The 19,179-nt window shown below is 55.1% G+C and overlaps 13 protein-coding genes across 13 annotated transcripts; 5 read left to right on the top strand and 8 right to left on the bottom strand.

Annotated features, from left to right (window-relative positions):
• Positions 1–184: 184 nt before the first annotated feature.
• On the bottom strand, positions 185–2,126 carry VTJ04DRAFT_6439 (uncharacterized protein; the record flags this gene model as incomplete). The annotated part of the gene is made up of 4 exons (XM_069364658.1): positions 185–1,427; positions 1,496–1,508; positions 1,573–1,896; positions 1,982–2,126. The coding sequence occupies 4 exons, from the start codon at positions 2,124–2,126 to the stop codon at positions 185–187; spliced, it is 1,725 nt and encodes a 574-aa protein (XP_069218463.1).
• Positions 2,127–3,604: 1,478 nt separating this feature from the next.
• On the bottom strand, positions 3,605–3,979 carry VTJ04DRAFT_6438 (uncharacterized protein; the record flags this gene model as incomplete). Its single annotated transcript, XM_069364657.1, has 2 exons — positions 3,605–3,710; positions 3,780–3,979. 2 exons carry the CDS (start codon positions 3,977–3,979, stop codon positions 3,605–3,607), a joined length of 306 nt encoding a protein of 101 aa, XP_069218462.1.
• Positions 3,980–5,848: 1,869 nt separating this feature from the next.
• Positions 5,849–6,238, bottom strand: VTJ04DRAFT_6437 (uncharacterized protein; the record flags this gene model as incomplete). Its single annotated transcript, XM_069364656.1, has 1 exon — positions 5,849–6,238. One exon carries the CDS (start codon positions 6,236–6,238, stop codon positions 5,849–5,851), a length of 390 nt encoding a protein of 129 aa, XP_069218461.1.
• Positions 6,239–6,992: 754 nt separating this feature from the next.
• VTJ04DRAFT_6436 (uncharacterized protein) lies at positions 6,993–8,579 on the top strand (the record flags this gene model as incomplete). Its single annotated transcript, XM_069364655.1, has 1 exon — positions 6,993–8,579. The coding sequence occupies one exon, from the start codon at positions 6,993–6,995 to the stop codon at positions 8,577–8,579; it is 1,587 nt and encodes a 528-aa protein (XP_069218460.1).
• A 4-nt stretch (positions 8,580–8,583) lies between these two features.
• Positions 8,584–8,916, bottom strand: VTJ04DRAFT_6435 (uncharacterized protein; the record flags this gene model as incomplete). Its single annotated transcript, XM_069364654.1, has 1 exon — positions 8,584–8,916. One exon carries the CDS (start codon positions 8,914–8,916, stop codon positions 8,584–8,586), a length of 333 nt encoding a protein of 110 aa, XP_069218459.1.
• A 53-nt stretch (positions 8,917–8,969) lies between these two features.
• Positions 8,970–10,061, bottom strand: VTJ04DRAFT_6434 (uncharacterized protein; the record flags this gene model as incomplete). The annotated part of the gene is made up of 2 exons (XM_069364653.1): positions 8,970–9,434; positions 9,735–10,061. 2 exons carry the CDS (start codon positions 10,059–10,061, stop codon positions 8,970–8,972), a joined length of 792 nt encoding a protein of 263 aa, XP_069218458.1.
• A 694-nt stretch (positions 10,062–10,755) lies between these two features.
• VTJ04DRAFT_6433 (uncharacterized protein) lies at positions 10,756–12,290 on the top strand (the record flags this gene model as incomplete). Its single annotated transcript, XM_069364652.1, has 3 exons — positions 10,756–12,024; positions 12,095–12,204; positions 12,263–12,290. The coding sequence occupies 3 exons, from the start codon at positions 10,756–10,758 to the stop codon at positions 12,288–12,290; spliced, it is 1,407 nt and encodes a 468-aa protein (XP_069218457.1).
• Positions 12,291–12,683: 393 nt separating this feature from the next.
• On the top strand, positions 12,684–13,883 carry VTJ04DRAFT_6432 (uncharacterized protein; the record flags this gene model as incomplete). Its single annotated transcript, XM_069364651.1, has 3 exons — positions 12,684–12,787; positions 12,844–13,064; positions 13,135–13,883. 3 exons carry the CDS (start codon positions 12,684–12,686, stop codon positions 13,881–13,883), a joined length of 1,074 nt encoding a protein of 357 aa, XP_069218456.1.
• A 240-nt stretch (positions 13,884–14,123) lies between these two features.
• Positions 14,124–14,529, bottom strand: VTJ04DRAFT_6431 (uncharacterized protein; the record flags this gene model as incomplete). Its single annotated transcript, XM_069364650.1, has 2 exons — positions 14,124–14,283; positions 14,360–14,529. The coding sequence occupies 2 exons, from the start codon at positions 14,527–14,529 to the stop codon at positions 14,124–14,126; spliced, it is 330 nt and encodes a 109-aa protein (XP_069218455.1).
• Positions 14,530–14,839: 310 nt separating this feature from the next.
• Positions 14,840–15,155, top strand: VTJ04DRAFT_6430 (uncharacterized protein; the record flags this gene model as incomplete). Its single annotated transcript, XM_069364649.1, has 2 exons — positions 14,840–14,972; positions 15,034–15,155. The coding sequence occupies 2 exons, from the start codon at positions 14,840–14,842 to the stop codon at positions 15,153–15,155; spliced, it is 255 nt and encodes an 84-aa protein (XP_069218454.1).
• A 4-nt stretch (positions 15,156–15,159) lies between these two features.
• Positions 15,160–15,932, bottom strand: VTJ04DRAFT_6429 (uncharacterized protein; the record flags this gene model as incomplete). The annotated part of the gene is made up of 2 exons (XM_069364647.1): positions 15,160–15,572; positions 15,662–15,932. 2 exons carry the CDS (start codon positions 15,930–15,932, stop codon positions 15,160–15,162), a joined length of 684 nt encoding a protein of 227 aa, XP_069218453.1.
• A 319-nt stretch (positions 15,933–16,251) lies between these two features.
• Positions 16,252–16,947, top strand: VTJ04DRAFT_6428 (uncharacterized protein; the record flags this gene model as incomplete). Its single annotated transcript, XM_069364646.1, has 2 exons — positions 16,252–16,557; positions 16,636–16,947. The coding sequence occupies 2 exons, from the start codon at positions 16,252–16,254 to the stop codon at positions 16,945–16,947; spliced, it is 618 nt and encodes a 205-aa protein (XP_069218452.1).
• A 380-nt stretch (positions 16,948–17,327) lies between these two features.
• On the bottom strand, positions 17,328–18,878 carry VTJ04DRAFT_6427 (uncharacterized protein; the record flags this gene model as incomplete). The annotated part of the gene is made up of 6 exons (XM_069364645.1): positions 17,328–17,474; positions 17,533–17,661; positions 17,715–17,829; positions 17,884–17,998; positions 18,056–18,188; positions 18,243–18,878. 6 exons carry the CDS (start codon positions 18,876–18,878, stop codon positions 17,328–17,330), a joined length of 1,275 nt encoding a protein of 424 aa, XP_069218451.1.
• Between the last annotated feature and the right edge of the window lie 301 nt (positions 18,879–19,179).

Below are 19,179 nucleotides of genomic sequence, written 5' to 3'. Positions count from 1 at the left end.
ACCAGTTTCTTTGCTCATTTATACCTTGTAGGAGACCAATGTATTTTCATAATTTTTCATTGACTAGAATAACAGTTGGGATGTACGACCGACAGATAGCTAAAGAATCCATTTCTCCCCCCCTTAAACAATCATCTTGCCTCTCTTCTGCCTCGGGGTCATACATGGGAGATCCACATCCCCATCACCAACAGGCACCATCACTCCTAAACACACTCGGGCTCGCCAATATGGGAATCTCCATCCGGCAGCCAATTGGCGAGGCAGACGCGCTCCATGCCGACGGGGACAGGAGCATCGTCGTCATCATCATCCGTCTGTCAGACGATGGCGGTTTTTGAGGTGAGAGCAATCGTTGGCTGCCCTGATGACGCCAATTCCAGTCTTGAGTCTGGCTCTGGTCCTGAGCTCGGTGGTGCTGCGCATGAGAATCGTTCTGGTCGAGGGTCCCGCCTTGACCGATTCCCCAAACATAACCGTAGATGTCATCGCTGTTGGCGCCGCCGTCGTCGATTTCGCTATGGTTCACGGAGCTGTAACGTCTGTCACTACTCTCCCACCTCGACCTGCCCTCTGGGGAGCACATTTCCACAAAGATGGGAATGTCCGCCGCGGTTGTCGTGGGCGGAGTCGTGGTAGCAGCGGCGGATTCTGATGGTTGATGGCCCCGAGGAGATGCGGAAAGGAAGTAGGCGGAAGGTGAGAAGTTGGTTTGGAGGGAAAGCTTAGGGCGTCCTGGGAGGGTGGTTCGTCGGGTTGATGTTGGCGCCGGCGTGGATGGTGAGTGTGTTTGTGAAGCAGAGGTGGTCGCCGCTGGCAACGGCATCGGGATTTCCGACCCGCTTGTCCTTGTCCTCCCATGTGCACCCGGCTGGAATCCCGCGGGGATCGTTGGCGAGTCCACTGCAGAAGAACCCGAGTCCCTTCCCGGGGGAGCGGAGTCACGGCGGTCTTGGTCATCTGTGCCCCCTGTAGAACGGGGTCCCTTTTCCGGCCCGCCCTCATCGGTTGAACTGCTATCCCTCCTGCTCCTGGGCGAGCTTACAAGCCGGTACTTGGGCGGCTTATCCGTGTCGACGACCAACAGCCCCTCGGTGCCGCGTGGTAAAAGGTCGTAAAGAGCGATCTCGCCGTCACGGATCCCCAAGACAGTGCTCGTGCCTGCATACGTGGCATCGCCCTCGGTACCGCAGCGGTTCGCAATGACAATAATGGTCTCTTCAGAGCTGCCGGCCCGGATTACGGGCTCGAAGCGCGCGGCCCAGTAGGCGAGGGTAGACATGTCCGGCTCCTCTTTGCGGGACAGGAAGCTGCTCTGTTCGTCGTTTGTCAACCACGCAGTTGAGAGGATGACGAGGTTGGCTTTCGAGCGGAGCACGTGGTTTGCAAACTCGTAGGCGTCCCAGGGCGCTTCAAACTTATAGGGGCTGGGGTTGATTAGTCACCATGTGTCTGTGTTGGCCAGATTTTTGGGCGGGTGGGGGGGGCCGCTTACTTGATATCCATGCCTAGAAAGCATGAGCGTTAGCGAGAAGGCCATAAGCTCCAAAGTAAGGTTGACAGGGAACTTACAGATGCCGATGGCAACCTTTCCAAGACCGGGAACCTGGCCTCCGTAGAAGCCGCCTCCCTCCCGCGCCCAGGTCTCGTCGGTGTAGTACAGAAACGACTTTCGAGTGTGGGCCAACCTCTCTCCGTGGCTATTAACCATGACCAGCGAGTTGTAGAGCTCGGCCTCGGTTGTTGAGGAATCCTGCGGCCCAGCCGTCTCAGGATATCCCACTGCCACAGCACAGCCGTACCTACGCGCAGTCTTGCGTGCCCACTGAGCACTGATGCCTGATCCCGTTGGTTCCAGATAGGGTGTTATGTGCTCTAGAGACTTGAAGTTATAGCCTAAAGGATGTTAGTTAATCGTCCAGATTGTCATGTGATAGCTGTGTCGCACAACCTCATCACATCACCGGAAAAGTAAACGTACCGCTCAAAGCCATCTCAGGAAGCACAAGTAAGTCCAGCGTTCCCAACTCCTGTGGATTCGCACGGGAGAGCACTGCTTCGGCCCGCGAGATGTTGTTGGAAACCTCACCCACCTGGGGTGCGAACTGGAGACATCCGATGCGCATGCTGGGCGCCGATGGTCAAAGGTTGACCGATGTCTTATTTATGCTCGATGTTCTCTCGGGCGACCCAAGCACGGGGTTCACCCGGACGGACGGACAGGAAGAGTGGCGGACCTGGAATACCCGGTTTAGAAGCGATCACCCCGCGTGCTTGACCACCTAAGGGCGCTCGTGACGAGAGGTTCAAATGCCGTGCAACCTTGAAGCAATCTCTAACTCATCCACTTCTCGCAAAGTCCAGCGAGTACGGCTCGCCCCAATCTCAAATTCCCGGCGCCTGCACTGAGAAGGAAAATGCGCTCCTACGCTGACAGCCTACGTCAGGCGTCGTCACCCCCTATTCTCACCCGAAACAAACGATACAGGTCGTTGATCGGGTAGTGAGAGCGATATCCCACTGCCGAGTTGGCGGTGGTGTCCCAAAATACAAGCGCGGGGTATTTTTATCTCGTGCTGTCCCAAGCACAAGCAGCCGAGGCGAGGCACAGCTCAGCAGCGAAGCAGTGGACCTGGGAACGGCACATAAATGTAAGACGATGTAACGGTGCCTGACGCAGTGCTGCAGAGAACAGCGAACGTGGTGATGTCCGGACGAGAGGGCCGAAGGGGCTTCGATGAATGACGATGCGTGGCCTGCAGCGTGTGGGGTTTTGGAACGGTTGGAGATGGAATGCCGAACTGCTAAATTCGGGAGCTTGCCACCAACCAATATCCATTTTTGGTCCACGAATGATTCTACTATCCCTCACGGGGAAATGGGACAGTCTAGGATCCGGGACACACCAAAATCACAGCAAAAAGTCAACGACAACAGCATCACAGAAATGGCCTAAATTCTGGCATTACGACGACAAAAACTATATCACCAAACTCGCAAAACCCCGTAGAAAACGATTCTGGCAATGCCGGAACCCCCCAAGCCCTCCTCAGTTCTCCAGGTTCGTTACAGCGCTCGGACCCACTAAAAATAGTGGGTATAAGGCGTCAGGTCGGCAACGGCGGCTCGGATTCGTTCGTGAGGTCGATATTCGTGATCACGGTGTCGAGAAACGGCGTTTTCGAGGTTGAATCGCTATCGAATCGTCGAAAAGTTGTTGTTTGGAGAAAGATTTCAAGAATTCCCGTTGTCGTGGAAGATGTTCATTTCAGTGTCATTTCAGAATGTTTTCAGAACGGTTTAGCGTTGGCCAGGACTGGAATGGCCGGGCGTCCCGGTCCCTAGGTTGTCCCGCTTCTCCGTGAGGGATAGTACTAGTAGCGGGGCTTGGTCCACGCCCACTGAACGGCAGCAGCGATGGTCGCCATGGATGACGGGACTACCGATTACATTACATCAAAAACAACACGGGGATAACTTATTGATGAGTGAGTTCCATGATGCGAGCCTTACTTGAACCATGGACCCCATTAGCAAGCTCTCTGCCGTTCACCAGATGATACACCAGCATGTTTACTCCCAACCTCCGCCTTGATTCAACCCTTCAGGCACACCCCGTTGCCCAAGCCGGCTCTATCTGCGAATCGCCCAGAAACTGCCTTCGGCTGACTTTCTCAAAGCCAAACCACGCAGCCGTACCGTTGGGAACACTACCAAATCAGGGACGAGATCGGTTAGCATATATAGTACCGGTTCCTCTCTCATTGGACAAGACGTACAAGCAAACCGTCACAACAGCACTGTCGCTAAGCTTATTATATCCCCACGACATCTTGAACTGTGCCGCCTCCGTGTCCGTTTCTCGTGCGCACCTCCGGCCGTAGAAGCTCCCTACCGGGTTCAGCCCGGGACTGAGAACATCACACTCGGTTGTATGGTTGGTTTTGATGTCTAAGATTGTGGAGTGCCAGCGTGTCATTTGGATGGACGAGTCTGGGTCTGAAGTAAACAGGCGAGGTTAGCTCCACGTCTTCCTCTTGCTATTCTTGACGCTGAGACAAGGGAAACGAACACCGAGTTAGGCCTTTGATCTGCTACCACTGCCAGGTTGTGTCTTGTTGTCGAGCCTGGGTCCCCAAGCCAAGCACCGATGATAAGAATATCACGGGAACGCACAAGATTTCGAAGGGCCGATATAGACGCATGGTGCTCGTTGTATGCGTGGGAATATGGCGATAGGACCTTTTCTATTGTGTCAGGGTATATAGCTCTCGAGCCATGCGCAGCGGCTCATAAGATTCACGACTTCTTGCTTTTCGGGGCCAAGCCACTACCATTATCAAATTCCATTCTGGCAGCAAGCTTATATCTCTGTTGGAGAGCTTTGAGAAGGCTTGGCCGAGATTCGCATGTGTTATTCCTGTCTCGCAACGAAACCTCACCGCCATGTCGTGCGCCAACGGGTGCGACGGCTTGGACTGAACATAGGATGACTTGAAATCAGTTCCTCCTGGTGCGTGAGACAGAGATGGATCTGTGATTGTTCCTTTCCAAGTCCAACAAATTATGTCCCAACTCAAAATTGAGGGGGTTTCGTTTCATCGCCATCAATCATCTGAGGTATAGCAGGACATGATTTCGGAACCTGGGAGCGTTGTGAGGTAATGTGAAGCAGGCCGCTAGGTAATGGCACACACCCCATGCGAGAGACCGAGATGTTCACCTTTTGATTGTGGTGGGATACATAGAGTGTCGATGGTAACAGGTCCACCAGATTATCTCGGCCATATGCAGATGTATTTGAGGTGAATGATGTTGGAGCCTTGACTGTCTTGGGATCGATCAGCAGGATTAATACACCTTCAACCTTGGATCTTCCCCTGTAAGCCAGGCATCTGCAGGTAGCAAGCGCCAGTTGAAACGAGTTCCTGCTTGTGCCGTTCTTGTGCAACATCGATTTCAGGACCGGGAATAATATCCAAAGCTGGAGAGTTTGCGCAATGCTCCATCTTGCCATAATGACGGCTCAACAAGCGATCTTACTCGATCCTCCAAGATCCTCGACCAGGCTTGTTGTAGCACAAGCGACCATGTGAGCACCATGGGACAAGGGCACCTGGCTGGCGATGGGACCTGAGCCATGGTGAGGCTGACTGCATTTTCGTCTCCAGCCATCTGTCTTTTCACAAGGCTACAGCTGCGCAATATGTGTCCTATAGTATACTACTATACCATGTCACTGGCAGCACCAAACTCTGGTCCCCGCAGGGACTCGCAAGGACTCTCAGGTCCTCATGCAGAATTGACGTTTCGACGGCCCGAGATAACTCCATACAAAGCAAAATGCTGCTGCCCCAACCGTGCAAGTACGGAACCAACAGTTCAGAATCCTTGCTCGAAAGTCAACGGCAATGGAGAAGTTGAACGATCCCTTGTCAATGCACCTTGGTCGGCCCGGCCAAGGCACGGCAGGACTCGAAAAGTGGGAAGGATGTTCCCGACGGTCTGGTACTTAGCGCCGAGCACCACGTCGGCCGGGAGGCGTCGAATGATCCGGCCAATGGGGCAGCGGGATGGTTATCGTCAGGGTGGCGGACCAGGAGGGATTGTTTATTGTCATTCTGACATGCTTGTGCATTCTGTATGACCAGAAGAAGAAGGCCGCTACGACCGACCAAGAAGATGGGCAATACTGACAACTTGTGACAAACCTGGAAGAGCAGGATGGCTGATAAAAACAGTACCATGAATAAGACGAAACAAGGAAGCGTAGAGGTCCCGATTCTGGGGCAAACGATGGTTTGCCGATCAACCCAGTGATCGGGAAGATGGGATGCAGTTCCGTCCATCACATGTTGGCTTCCGTCGAGTCGTGCTCCTTGTCGAGAGGTAGTATTTCCAAATCGGAGTCAAGGTGAAGACCCCTGGACCAGAAGAAAACAAACGGCGAGCGGGAACCGAAGCTTGTTTGCCCCGAAGTCTGCAGGGAACCCCTGAAAGATGAGCATGGAGTTCGCCTGTGCAACCAATCAGTGGCCGCGGAGGGATCGGAATGTCCCGCGCGGGCGCCAACAACTTCGTCCGTGGCCTGCCATTGGCCAGGTGTTTTCTTGAACCAGGCATCCTCCAGGTTTGGCTCAGTCATCTTCTCAACGGTTTCTCCCCACTGATCCCACCCCGCAGTGTCTTGTCGACCCGATCCGCCATCGCCTTGCCTTGCCTTGTGTCTCTGCGTCATGATTGGCGCCTATGGACCTTCGATGGCGGGCTGAAGATGCAGAATCCACCCATTGAACTCTCCGATGCCTGTTGTAAACCTGAATTTACCTCTGGCCCAGCTCAGGGCGACAAACTCAATAGCTGGGAACGTTGAGGAGAGAGAGTACTTGACCATTTTGTCGACATTTGGGCAAAATGAACAGCGTTTCCCGGGACATAGGTAGGCGTGTCGGGGTCATCTCTGTGGGTTCCTGACCAAAGTGATGACGGGGCCTAGGTATGACTTGGTGGTTCAGGGTACCATTTCCGTAGGTCTTTTGCGTCCTGCGGCATGTGCTGCATGTCATACCGTTCCCATTCATACTGTCCGGTACGGCGCCATGTGAACCCGTCCATTGAACCGTGGCGATCACCAACCGCATACTGTAGTATGCACATCGGCAACTAATCCTCGCGCGGCTGCGGTGGTTTGCCCTCCGTCGATGCGATGGGTGGGATGGGCGTGGACATGGGCGGCCGGTTGGGGCCGAATCATTTATGAATGCAGTCAACCACGTTCTTCTTTTTGCTCTTCAATCCGTAAACCTAACTCCATGCTCGAGATCAATCTCCACAACCCGGGGGATTGAGGACGGTGCTTGGCACCGTTGTGTTGTTGAGGTGTCCTTCACCTACCAAGTGTAGGTTGGTCCGGATCCGGCCCGGGTGAGGACTCGGTCTGCGAGACGACGGGAATCCTGACCGTGACAGACTGTCTGAATCGCGTGTTCAAGATGGCGCTCTTGGGCTCCCATGTCTTTCCTCGGGACACTGAGCCCTCCGGGTCGCCCTCCTCGCTTTCTACGGGAGCCGTCGCCGGAATCGCTGGCGGCGCGGGAGGAGTCTTCCTCGCTGCCGCAGGCCTGTTCTTCATTTACTGGCGCCGACAGCGCCAGTTCGACCACGAGGATACCTCAGACATTGAGAAGAGCGGTGATTATACCCACCATCGCCATCGCCAACGACATTCCCGTCAACAGGTCCCCCTAGCGGCCCCCGCGGTTGCCTACACCATGGACTACAAGTCCGATGACCCGCAGCTCTACGCCAATCCTGGGACCGCGGGCTCCTCCTCAACCTACACCTTCTCTCCGGAGAAGAACGGCTACCGCTTGTCGCCAGCGGCCAGCCCTCTCGACCTGGCCAGCGCCATGCCCACCCACCCGGCATACATCCCCCGAGCTTGGGTACGAGGAACCAGTTCCCCTAGCAGCCTGGGCCTCTCCATGTCCACCGCTTCCCCTCCGCCGTTTTACAGTCCGCCATATCAGGCGCCAGCAGCAGCGGCGGCACACAAAACCCACCCCGATGACACCGTCATCCAAGCCTTCCTTCGCGCCGCCAATGGAGAAACCTCCCCAGCCGTTCAACACCCGCAAAACCACCAATATCTTTCCCAGCCCTCAGCCATCCGCACCCGGCAAGGGTCAGCATCCTCCTCCTCCTCCTCCACCGCGCCGCCTCTTCCTCCTCCCAAAGATCAAAACCCTCCTCTCCAAAGCGGAGGCGGGCAACGAAAGCGTCCCATCCCTCCCCCGCTCAACCTCAACCCCATATTATCCAACCAATCCAAAATCGCTCCCTCCGCAGCAGCCGCAGTCGCTGCCATCCCACCTACTGTCGCCGAAGGCACCATCCTCCGCCTCCCCGGCGGTTCCAAGCCCCTTCCGGGACGGGAAGACACCACCATTTCCGGGCCGTTAGCCTTCCCGGAACTGCACCACCATCACCGCCCTCGCAAGAGGCCTCGTCCCAGCCGCAAGAGGGAGGAAGAAAAAGAACACGGACGGAAAGGGATGCTGGATGACGAGTACGAGGATTACACGCCTTCCGAGGACGGGTATGAAATTGACACTGACGATGACGACGGCGACGATGATGACGACACATACATTGAAGACAGCGATATGCAAGGAGGAGGAAGGGTGAGCGATGACGAGCAGCAGCTGAGTCGGCAGCACCAGGGACGACGACAACCCCGAACCTACCGATCCCAAAGCAGGCAGAGCCAGCAGCGCAACCGCTCCCGTTCCGCCGGCGGGTACCGTGCGGACAGGGATGGCGGGGGCGGGATGCGGAGTTTCCGCGCCCGGGCACTCGCGCTGACTGGTGAAGGTGATTCTGGGAGAGAAAGGGATTACAAGGGCAAGTCGTCGTCGTCGGGAAGGCATGGCCGGAAGCGGTCGGATCCGAATAGCGGGAGGGGTTTCCTGGGGGTTTTGAGAGCCGAAGAGAATTGGGGAGGAGGCGGTCGAGGAAGTGGTGCTTATAGGAGGGATTACGCTGAAAGTGAGGTGGGGAGGGGGACTGATATTTGGTAATACTTCACCTTCGCAGATCAATCGTGTATAGGTAAACGTCTTGTTTGGTTTCACGGGCGAAGACAATGGTTGTATGGACATATGGAAGTATATCTCGGGCCAGGTTGGGCGGGTTGGAAGGACGGTGGCGTCTGGCATTTGCAGCTTTCGAGGTGCTCGGCATGTTGGGAGACCGGCGGGCTTCGCGGGTATGAGCTGGCTTCTTCTCCGGAGTCCGCAAGATCCTGCTCCATGATGTTTTGTATTCGCGTGATTTCCAGAGCCACCTGTGTAGGTGGTCAGAGATCACAATCACTTTGACAAATTGACCCAATAAAATAAAGGCACGCGAAGACATTAGGTGATATCTTCACAGAAAGGCAACAGTACAGTACAATTGCACGCAGCTGCTCAGTCCCCTCCTAAACGACGTCCGGTTCCCCTTGTCCTCCAAGAATCCGGGAGCACCGAGCCGGTCGATGCGCCCGTAGTTCTCCCTGTCCCCGTGCCGGAGCCAGCCCCGGGCCGGAAAGCTGTGCCATAACCGCGGTTCAAGGCGGCTGGGGTTTGGACGAGATACGAAACGAACTTGGGAGTTGCAAGGAGCCTCGGGCCACCACCAAACTCGGGCCAGATACGCCACAGGAAGTCGTGCAGATGGGCGGCGACAATGCCGCTGATTTGCATAGGGATGATCCATGGGCGCATCAAGAACGACATGGCGATCATGCAGTATGGGATGGTTTGTGCGGGCACGGTAAAGAAGAAAAATCCAGCCCGAGTGCCGCGTTGGTCCTGGGTGGCCGTGTAGCACAGGGCCATAATGAGGCCGTTCAAGAAAAAACCACCGGAGCCGATAATGGCACGGTTGATGAACTGGGTTGCGCTGTTAGCATTCGTACGACACAGCTGGCGTACGACCAGCCAAGCGCTGGACTCATCTAGAAGAAATGTAGGGAGCTATATAACCACCCGTGCGCACAAGGATTGCAGCACGAGTCATCCAAAGCATCCCACCATACCCGCACCCCGACTGATCCCCTCTGGGACCAACGGCATGCGGGTGATTAATCTTCCTCGATTCCAGGAACCGCGATGGTTGGGGGAAATAGCACCATGCGGGCAGATATTCGAGGTGTCGGAAAGAAGCGACAAGGAAGAGCGCTCATGACCTACAATAATGAAGCTGCCGACTGTTATCAAGTACCAGAGGACGTCTTCCTTGGCCGAGAACTTGGGGTTGGCGACCTCCACTTGCTTGAGGTAATCATAGACAAACCAAGGGTCCATGATGATTCCAATTTTCGGTTCGCTGACGAAGAAGTTGGTGACCAGACGCCAGATCTCGGGCGGGAAACGGAAGAGACGCTCTTCGTGGAAACCAATCCAGAACGGCGAGAGCCAGCCCAGCAGGTACACTGAAACTGATGTGATAACAATGGCCGTTGTCATGGTACGCGCCAGGGGCGGCGCGGCCCAATACGCGTCCATGAGTTCCGACATGGTTGGTACGCGATGAGGGAAATGTGGACTTGGTGATCAGGACAACGATCTTGTTCGCTTTGGAGGTCCGTCTCGATTTCGCGAGATGAGTCCAAGCCGAAACGCCAAGTTCAACGTCGCATCGCAGTGATAATAAAGTTGAAAGGAAGGTGCGCGGGAAACCCGGCTGTTGGTTGAGGGAGTGCAGCTCCCACGAGGCGCGATTGATGATTCGTGTCTTTTGTCGCCTGGACAAAAAAAGATGGAAGAGGGAAGAAGTTTGCACCACAAAGAATAAAGTTTTATGGGGGTCGGTGGAGCATCTGCCAGATGCAAGCCACATTTGGGTGGGTCCGGAGAGAGGGAACGCCACAGTGGACCTGGGTTTCCAGGATGTGAGGTGATATGTGGCTGGTAACTTTCAACACGGAAAGAAACAGTCCACGCCCCGAGGAAAGGGACATGAAAAGATGCTGAAGGATGAGTCATGGAATGAAGATTTCAGAAATGATATAAACAATCGATTCTCATGAAGTATGCAAGTCTTGTGGTTGAGCCAAATCCCTTCTTACCCGGCGACTATCAGTCGAGTCTTGACAGGGACACCCTCCGTTTCTCGGAGCGGAACGTAACTTTTCAAGTCCTGCCGTTCCTCCGGTTCATTGTCACTGTACACTTACACCAATTTTCACAGATACCATCTCCCTCAAACGATATGGCTGGAATCACGGGCAGTCTAATAAGCCAATTGAGGCAAAGCAGTGCCCAATTGAGCCGGATTGCTCGGACGCCCTCTCGCTTTTACTCTGCTCTGCCCAACGGTTCCATCCCGGCGGCCAAGAAGAAGTATGTCCCAACTAACGGGACATATCCTCTCGGCTTCAAGGCCTCGGGTACCTTAGTTGGTGTTAAGCCGGGCAACAAGACGAAGCCAGACCTGGCCCTTCTGGCCTCGGACACTCCGTGCGCCGCCGCTGCTGTCTTCACCAAGAACAAGTTTCAGGCCGCTCCCGTCACTTTCAGCCGCGCCTTGCTGCAGAAGAAGGGCAATCAGGGCATCCAGGGTGTCATCATCAACTCAGGATGTGCCAATGCCGTCACCGGAAAGGGCGGTCTGGAAGACGCCGCGAAGATGGCTCATGAAGCGGACAAGCACCTGGGCCAGCCCGACAGCACCATTGTCATGAGCACCGGCGTCATCGGCCAGCGCCTCCCTATCGACAAGATCCTGAACGGCGTCCCAACCGCCTACGGCGCCTTGGGTTCCTCCCACGACCACTGGTTGCAGGCAGCTAAGGCTATTTGCACCACCGACACCTTCCCCAAGCTGAAATCCCGCACCTTCACTCTTCCCTCCTCTCCGGGTGTCGAGTATCGCATCGCTGGCATGACCAAAGGTGCCGGCATGATCCACCCAAATATGGCCACGCTCCTCGGCGTGCTGGCCACCGATGCCCCCATCTCGCCTTCTGCCCTGCCTGGCTTGCTCAAATACGCCGTTGACCGCTCCTTCAACAGCATTACTATCGACGGCGACACTTCGACGAACGACACCATCGCCTTGCTGGCCAACGGCGCGGCAGGAGGCGCTGAGATCTCAGCCCCCGGTCCCGATTACGACGCCTTCCGTGATGTGCTGACTGGCTTTGCGGCCGAGCTGGCGCAGCTCGTGGTCCGTGACGGTGAGGGTGCTACCAAGTTTGTGACGATCCGGGTGACGGAGTCGGTTAGCGAGGGGGCCGCTCGCCGGATTGCGAGCACCATTGCCCGCTCGCCGCTCGTGAAGACGGCGCTGTACGGAAAGGATGCGAATTGGGGTCGCATTTTGTGCGCCACGGGTTACGCGTTGATCTCGGAGCCCGGGCAGCCGGTGAATAATGTTCCAGAGATCGTGCCCGAGAAGACGAGCGTGTCATTCATTCCTACGGATGGCACGGCTGAGTTGAAGCTCCTGGTCAACGGAGAGCCCGAGCAGGTTGATGAGGTATGTTGGGATGACGATTTTTTTCTGCTACATATGGAAAACCAGGTTGCTGACTGACAAACATTTGCAGGCTCGGGCTGCCGAAATCCTGGAGCTGGAGGACCTGGAGATTCTGGTTCGTCTGGGCCAGGGAGACAAGCAGGCTACGTACTGGACGTGCGACTACAGCCATGAGTATATGTAAGTGCGCTGCTGACCATCTGTCATCTTGCCCTCGAGACTAACTCTCTTGCCCCAGCACAATCAACGGAGATTACAGGACATGAGGAGGAAGGGTGATGGGTGGATATGGATGACACTGCTTGGAGATAGAAGTCCATAGTATGCCGAAGTGTAAAAGAAACGCATCGTACCATGACGTTAAGCTGTCAACCGTGACTTGAAATCATTCATTTAGGTACCGGCGCATAATCCTACTTCCTCGGAGACGAGGATACAAGGGCGAAGGATGCTGGAAGGGCTGAGGGCTGCCTCGATTGCCTTCGATAGGGTTAGGGTTGAACACCAGCTCGCGCAACCACTTAAAATCGGACGCGTCTAACGCGTCTTCCAGCTCCATCTCCCCTTTGCAAGCCGACAAAGTAGACCACCCGAAACGCCAACTCCCTGCACTGCCACCGTCCACCCAAACTAGTTCTTCATTTCCCATCTTACCTACAATGGCACCAGCCACCAAACCAGAGGATCGGGGAGAGTCGTCAACCGCCTCCCACAAGGCGGCCGTTGCCAACCCAGGCGGCAATCCTGCCTACGAGCTGCCCTGGTGTGTTGCCAAACCCACCTTATCGTCTCCGATTGAAATCTAACCCAACTTCCCAGGGTTGAAAAGTATCGGCCAGTTTTTCTCGACGATGTGGTTGGCAACACCGAGACCATCGAGCGGCTCAAAATCATCGCTCGCGACGGCAACATGCCGCATCTGATCATCTCGGGCATGCCCGGCATCGGCAAAACCACCAGTGTGCTATGTCTGGCGCGGCAGCTGCTCGGGGACGCATATAAGGAGGCAGTGCTGGAGCTGAACGCAAGTGACGAAAGAGGTTCGACTCCCTGAAAGTCTTTGTTCCAGTGATGACTCCCATCCGCTGACCTTTTCGCCCTGCGGGACAGGTATTGAGGTCGTCCGGCAACGCATCAAGGGCTTTGCCCAAAAGAAGGTCACGCTCCCTCCAGGGCGGCACAAGATTGTTATCTTGGATGAAGCCGACAGCATGACTTCAGGCGCACAACAAGCGCTTCGCCGAACCATGGAAATCTACTCCAACACGACCCGCTTCGCATTCGCCTGCAACCAGTCCAACAAGATCATCGAGCCGCTACAATCTCGCTGCGCTATCCTCCGCTTTGCCAAGCTCACAGATGCTCAGGTGGTCAAGCGGCTGCTGCAGATCATTGAAGCTGAGGGGGTCGAGTACACGGACGACGGCCTCGCTGCTCTCGTGTTCAGCGCTGAGGGCGACATGCGCCAGGCCATCAACAACCTGCAGTCCACCCACGCCGGTTTCGGGATTGTCACTGGGGACAATGTATTCAAGGTTGTCGACTCGCCGCATCCGATCAAGGTGCAGGCGATGCTCAAGGCGTGCTATGAAGGGAATGTGGACGCCGCCCTCGACACACTCCGCGAGCTGTGGGATCTTGGGTACTCAAGCCATGATATCATCAGCACCATGTTCAAGGTTACCAAGACGATCCCGACATTAAGCGAGCATGCCAAACTGGAGTTTATCAAGGAGATTGGTTTCACGCATATGAGGATATTGGAGGGTGTTCAGACATTGCTGCAACTCAGCGGGTGTGTGGCCAGGTTGTGCAAGCTGAATATGGATCCGAAGAAGTTTGAACTGCCGAAGAAGTGAGCAGTAGTGTTGGAGCAGCAGGAGGGAACATAGACAGTTGCACAGTGGAGGGTGAATGAGATACCCAAGTTATACCATGTGCTGACTAGCAACTCCTGGAGGTCTGAAATGCAACAAAAGAAAGAAGAGTGATGAACAAAACACAGCCTGATTTGCAATGCTTGCCATTTGATGTTGAATTTGTACAAGAGAGATGACACAAGAGTTTCCTCAACCATCCTTCCTTGGAGCCTAACCCAGCTATTCATCACCATCATCTTCCAACTCTTTCCGAATACTCTCCCAATATGCCTGCTCCTTTGCCAGCCGCTTCTGGGCACGTATCCTGGCCTCAAAGGCGCGAATCCTAGCGTCCGCCTCCATCATACTCCCAAGCACCATGCCTGACATTTGGAGGTACCTGTCACATAATGCGTTAGAAATGTTGAATAAATGAAGGTCAAGGACAGGGAGGGGAAAGCCTGGTGTCAATGTACACTTTAAACTGGATTGTGAGCCCCCGATATAGAGGAGACACGGCGTAGCCGATGGCGCCGAGGATGGCGCTGCCGATGCCCCAGGTGATGGCGCCATGGATGGCGCCTCTCGTGGCTTCCCAGGAGGCGGCGGTGGCCTCTTGGTGCTTGGTCTCGTTGATGGATGGCATGAGGTGGTGGAAGTGAGGCCGTCAACCATGGACAAAACAACTTAGCGACCTAGGCACTGCCGTTATGGCGCAGCTTGAAAATTGAGTCTGTCGCGTCTGGAGACTGAGGCGACAGCAAGCGTGCCAGTAGGAAGGTCAGGTCTTAGAGGGGAAAGGTCGGTAACACCCAATGCTGAGGATGATGGTATTCACCTATGTTCGAGTTACATTGCCATCGGGGACATGCTCAATTGGAAGGGTATATTTAAGAGATGCGAGTGGGTGATTTGAAAGTTGAAGACAGTTCTCCCAGTCCGCTGGGCCCGACGTCATGCCACTGTGGGGTTTCTGTTTTCGGCAACGACCTAGAAGCCCGTTAGGCCAGCTCCGACAACCGGATCCGAAACCAAAGCCGGACATATCGACACAGGACAATGCAGTTGTCGGCCCGGTAGGCTCTCCCGGTACCTACCCGATCCTTTGATGAACCATTAGGCATCCTGCATCAAACTCTAAACCGTGTAGGTATTTTGGTATCCTTGTCAACATCATGGCAAATCTACGCCTTACAGCAACTGTCTCTAACCCGAGCACCTGATAATCCCCCTTCCACCAAGTCCATGTCTCTCCCCGGCCACCAAACCTAGTAACTCAAACGCTCAATGTCCCCTTGGTGCTCGGCACCTCACCCTCTCTCCCCGCAACCCTGCTCGTCGCCTGCCTAATCGCTACCGCCAGCGCCTTAAATGCGCTCTCGGCCCTGTGATGATCGTTATCCCCGCGCAGCACGTCCACATGCAGGGTGATTCGCGCGGCACCGGCGAAGCTGTGCAGACAATGCGGGAGCATCTCGGTGCTGAGGTCGCCGATTTTCTCGCGCTTGAGGTCGAGGTTCGCCACGCACCACGGCCGGTTGGACAGGTCAACCACCGCGCGGCTCAGGGCTTCGTCGAGCGGGGCGTAGGCGTAGCCGAAGCGGGCGAGGCCGGTCGGGCTGCCGAGCGCTCGTGCGAAGGCGGCGCCCAGGGAGATGCAGACGTCTTCCGCCGTGTGGTGGTCGTCAACTGTGAAGGAAATAAGAGTTAGGGAATCGCGTGTCTTAGGTGTCCTCCGGGCTGAGTATGCGGGAAAGAAAACAAGGGAGAGAACGGACTATGTAGATCGCCTTTGCAGTTGATGGCCAAACTCCAGCCGGCGTGCTTCGCCAAAGCATGGAGCATGTGGTCCAAGAAGCCAATGCCGGTGTTTATGTGGATAGTCCTCGCTCCCGACTCGGAGGCATGGTCCGTCGTCGCCTCCAGCAGCCGCGGGTCTGTGTCTGGGGGAAATGCGCCGCCATCAAGGTTGATAGCGATTTGGATCTTGGTTTCGTTGGTGTCGCGAGCAAAGGCGGCCCACCGGGGCGCAGGTTGCGAGGAGCTCATTGTGTCGTAAGTATGGAAAGTTGGAGGCTGTATCACAACAATCTTTTGTTGGAATTGGCAGTTCGAGTCACTGCCCGGTCTTTCGTTTCCTGAGAATTTTGGGCTTATGCCCCGCGATCGGCGGCCTGCTGTCGCCGACAACCCCACGTTTCGACTCGTTCCCGCGAGACGCAAGGGACCCCTGTCTGTCCCACCAGAATGCAGGCTATCGATAAGCCACCAGCCCAGAAAATTTCCAAGCTCCCTGAAACACGTGAAGTGCATCGCAGACACCATCTCGCAAGCTCACCAACATCCAGCATCCAATTACTCTGTCACCATGGCGCCAACACGAACAATCAAAAACAAACACGCTGCCCCCAAGGCGAGCAACAAATCCTCCAAGAAGCGATCTGCGACCGATGGCGTATCCAAATCCAAGAGCAAGGGCAAGAAGGGATCCGCGATTCCTGCGAAAGAGGTCAAAGGCCGGCCAAACCTCCCGGGGCTCAACAAGGACAAGAAAAAGAAGCTCCCAGTGTATACCGACAAGGAATTGGGCATTCCCGAGCTGAACATGGTGACTCCGGTTGGTGTGACGAAGCCGAGGGGCAAGAAGAAGGGGAAGGTGTTTGTGGATGATAGGGTTCGTTCGCATTTCACGCTCGATTGCGTTTTCCGATTCCACCCAGCTAGACGGATATGCTGACGAGGCAAACCATAGGAGAGCATGTCCACCATCCTCGCCCTCGTGCAAGCCGAAAAGGAAGGCCAGATCGAGTCCAAGATGATGCGGGCGCGACAACTGGAAGAGATCCGCGAGGCGCGGAGGAAAGAGGCCGAGAAGAAGGAGGCGGAGAGGAAGGCTGAGCTGGAACAGACAAAGGAGGCGATCCGGAAGAAGAGGAAGCGCGGCAACAAGAAGGGTAAGGGTGGGGAGGAGGACGATGTTGGGGAGAGCGTCAAGGAACTCACTGCTACGGGCACCAAGGCTGCGAAGCCGAAGAAAAAGAAGGTGACATTCGCTGCGGATTGATAAATGATGCTCCCTCTGGCTTTAGGAGGTTGATCATGGGGTCACTTAAGTGGTGGTTCTAATCATCTTTGCATGGGTAGGGTGCCTGGCGTTGGCGTTGGGGTGTAAAATACGGTCTGGTTATTAGCTGAAAGGAGATACCAGCAGCCAACTGTGCTGCAGCCTTTTGTCTAGGTACATACACTACTACCTATCACCTTAGGTACAGATGCAGAATATCTGTCTAAAGTACATGAGCTTTGCTCAGCCATGCGTCTAATCTCCATCCCCGCCTGCCGTTGTCTCCCGTGTCTATTTCAGTACATGAGGCCTTCCTCTCAACCGAACTCCGAGATCTTCCGTCAAATGAACAAAATATTTCACAAGACCCTGCGAAAAACTCAGGCGTGGATCACGCGCATCTTACGCCTCATGGGATCAAAGTCGGTGGGATGCGCAGACTTGAAGGTGACAAGTGTCCCATTCGCCGCTGGCGAGATGCTGTCCAGGTCAATCTCGTCGACCATTTTGTTCAGGAAATTGCAGATCTGATCGGACTCGATTAGCTTGACATGACACACGAATGACTGTGGAAGTGCTTCATACCGGCTTCGCGTGCCACCTCCCTCCACCAATCTCGAACCATGACAAATGCCCGCCGAGGGACGTCGTCAGGAGCACCGTGTACGGGTTCTGTTTGAACTCCTGGAAAGGAATCGCCTCGTAGACGGCAATCTGTACAATGTCAGCAATGCCGAGCAATCATTGGCATATCGAGCAGCACATACCGGATCATCCAAAGCAGAGATGGCGAGGAAGGGGATCCTTATAGCCAGGACAGAGTCTGATGAGGAAGCATCGCGGTAGTAGGCGCCTTCGGTCGGGTACCCCCATGTCACAGTCCTGTCAAATGGGATCAGCACCAGGTACACGAGCAACCTTCATATGGAGACATACTGTACGACACGATCAAACTCATGCAAGTACGTGATGCGCTGGATCTCATCAAAGTCCAGATCTGTGTGCTGAGCGATAGCCTCCTTATGTGAGGAAATGAGGCGCTTCATGTTTGCTGCGTTCTGCGTCAGGAATGAACCATGGGCATCCCAGAGGTTAGATCTCTACTTACTGCCCATGACCCTGGAATACACTCGGCCCAGTACCGTGCGCTGAAGTGCCTTGTTGGAAACTTCGAGGTCAAAAGGATTCCCAACAGCGATCGCAGCTTTTAGTGGGCAATTGGACCCTTCCTCGCCAACGTACTACACAAAGCTGTTAGATATCGTAGGCACGTACGGAATGATGTTGGTACTCACGTTGGTGATGATGTTCGCGCCAAGGGAGAAGCCGAGTCCAAAGAGAGGGCGGTTTGGGAATGTCCGCTTCGCCCAGTTCACCACCTGTCGAATATCCCAGGTCGCCCTCGCATTGAAGAGTACTCCGCTCGTGACCTTGCTATTTGCGCACCCCCGGGCGTTGACGACACAGACCTCCCACTTCCCACCGTTCAGTACCAGCGGGGCGATGGCATGACGGAGGTAAATTTCATGAGAACCCCCTGACAGTCCGTGAAGAACAATGAGCATCGGCTTGTTGTCATCAGAACCAATCTTTGCGAAATCCTCCTCAGAGAAGAAGGCGGTCCGGGGAGGAAGGGAATCATCGGTATCGGAATGCGGAGGGACAGCGAAATCGACGGCGAAGCTTCCCGTGTAGGTAGGGTGGTCCGCATTGAAAATCCTCCTGCGGTAGTATATGGGCGGCCCATGTTCCTTGATGGAAGTCCACATGGTCTGGACATCGCCATTGAACAGGAGCGGGTTGAGTTGGCAGACTGGCGTACTGGCCTCGGCGACTCTCAGCAAGTTCGTTGAGCTTCCATCCTTCTTCCGCAGCGTCAGCGGCGACGGTGAGTGCGTGAAGGCAATCTTGGCGCGGCCGAACCACTCCATGGTTCTTAGCAGCCGGCAGGTCGGTCGTAAGGGGGCGAAGATAGACAACGTGGCTGGCGACTGAGGGTAGCTACGAAAAATGTGGTTCAACTGTTCGCGACGAGGACTGCCTCAGAGATGATAAAGATCTCTAGACGGAAGACCTAAGCATGGAAGCGGACTTCGGTCCAAATAGTTCAAGCGCCCGAGAAGCCAAGACAAACACCGGCGGAGTCGATTTATCTGTGGTTCGTCCGAGAACCCTGTTGAGCGGAACCTAAATCTGTTCTAGAAAATCTCGTGATGACAATGGAAGCCAAAG

This window comes from Mycothermus thermophilus (assembly GCF_041956435.1).
Source record: "Mycothermus thermophilus strain CBS 625.91 unplaced genomic scaffold VTJ04scaffold_4, whole genome shotgun sequence".
In the NCBI taxonomy this organism is placed as follows: Eukaryota; Fungi; Ascomycota; class Sordariomycetes; order Sordariales; family Chaetomiaceae; genus Mycothermus; species Mycothermus thermophilus.
The sequence above is the reverse complement of the archived record's forward strand: the minus strand, read 5'-3'. Positions and strand labels throughout refer to the sequence as shown.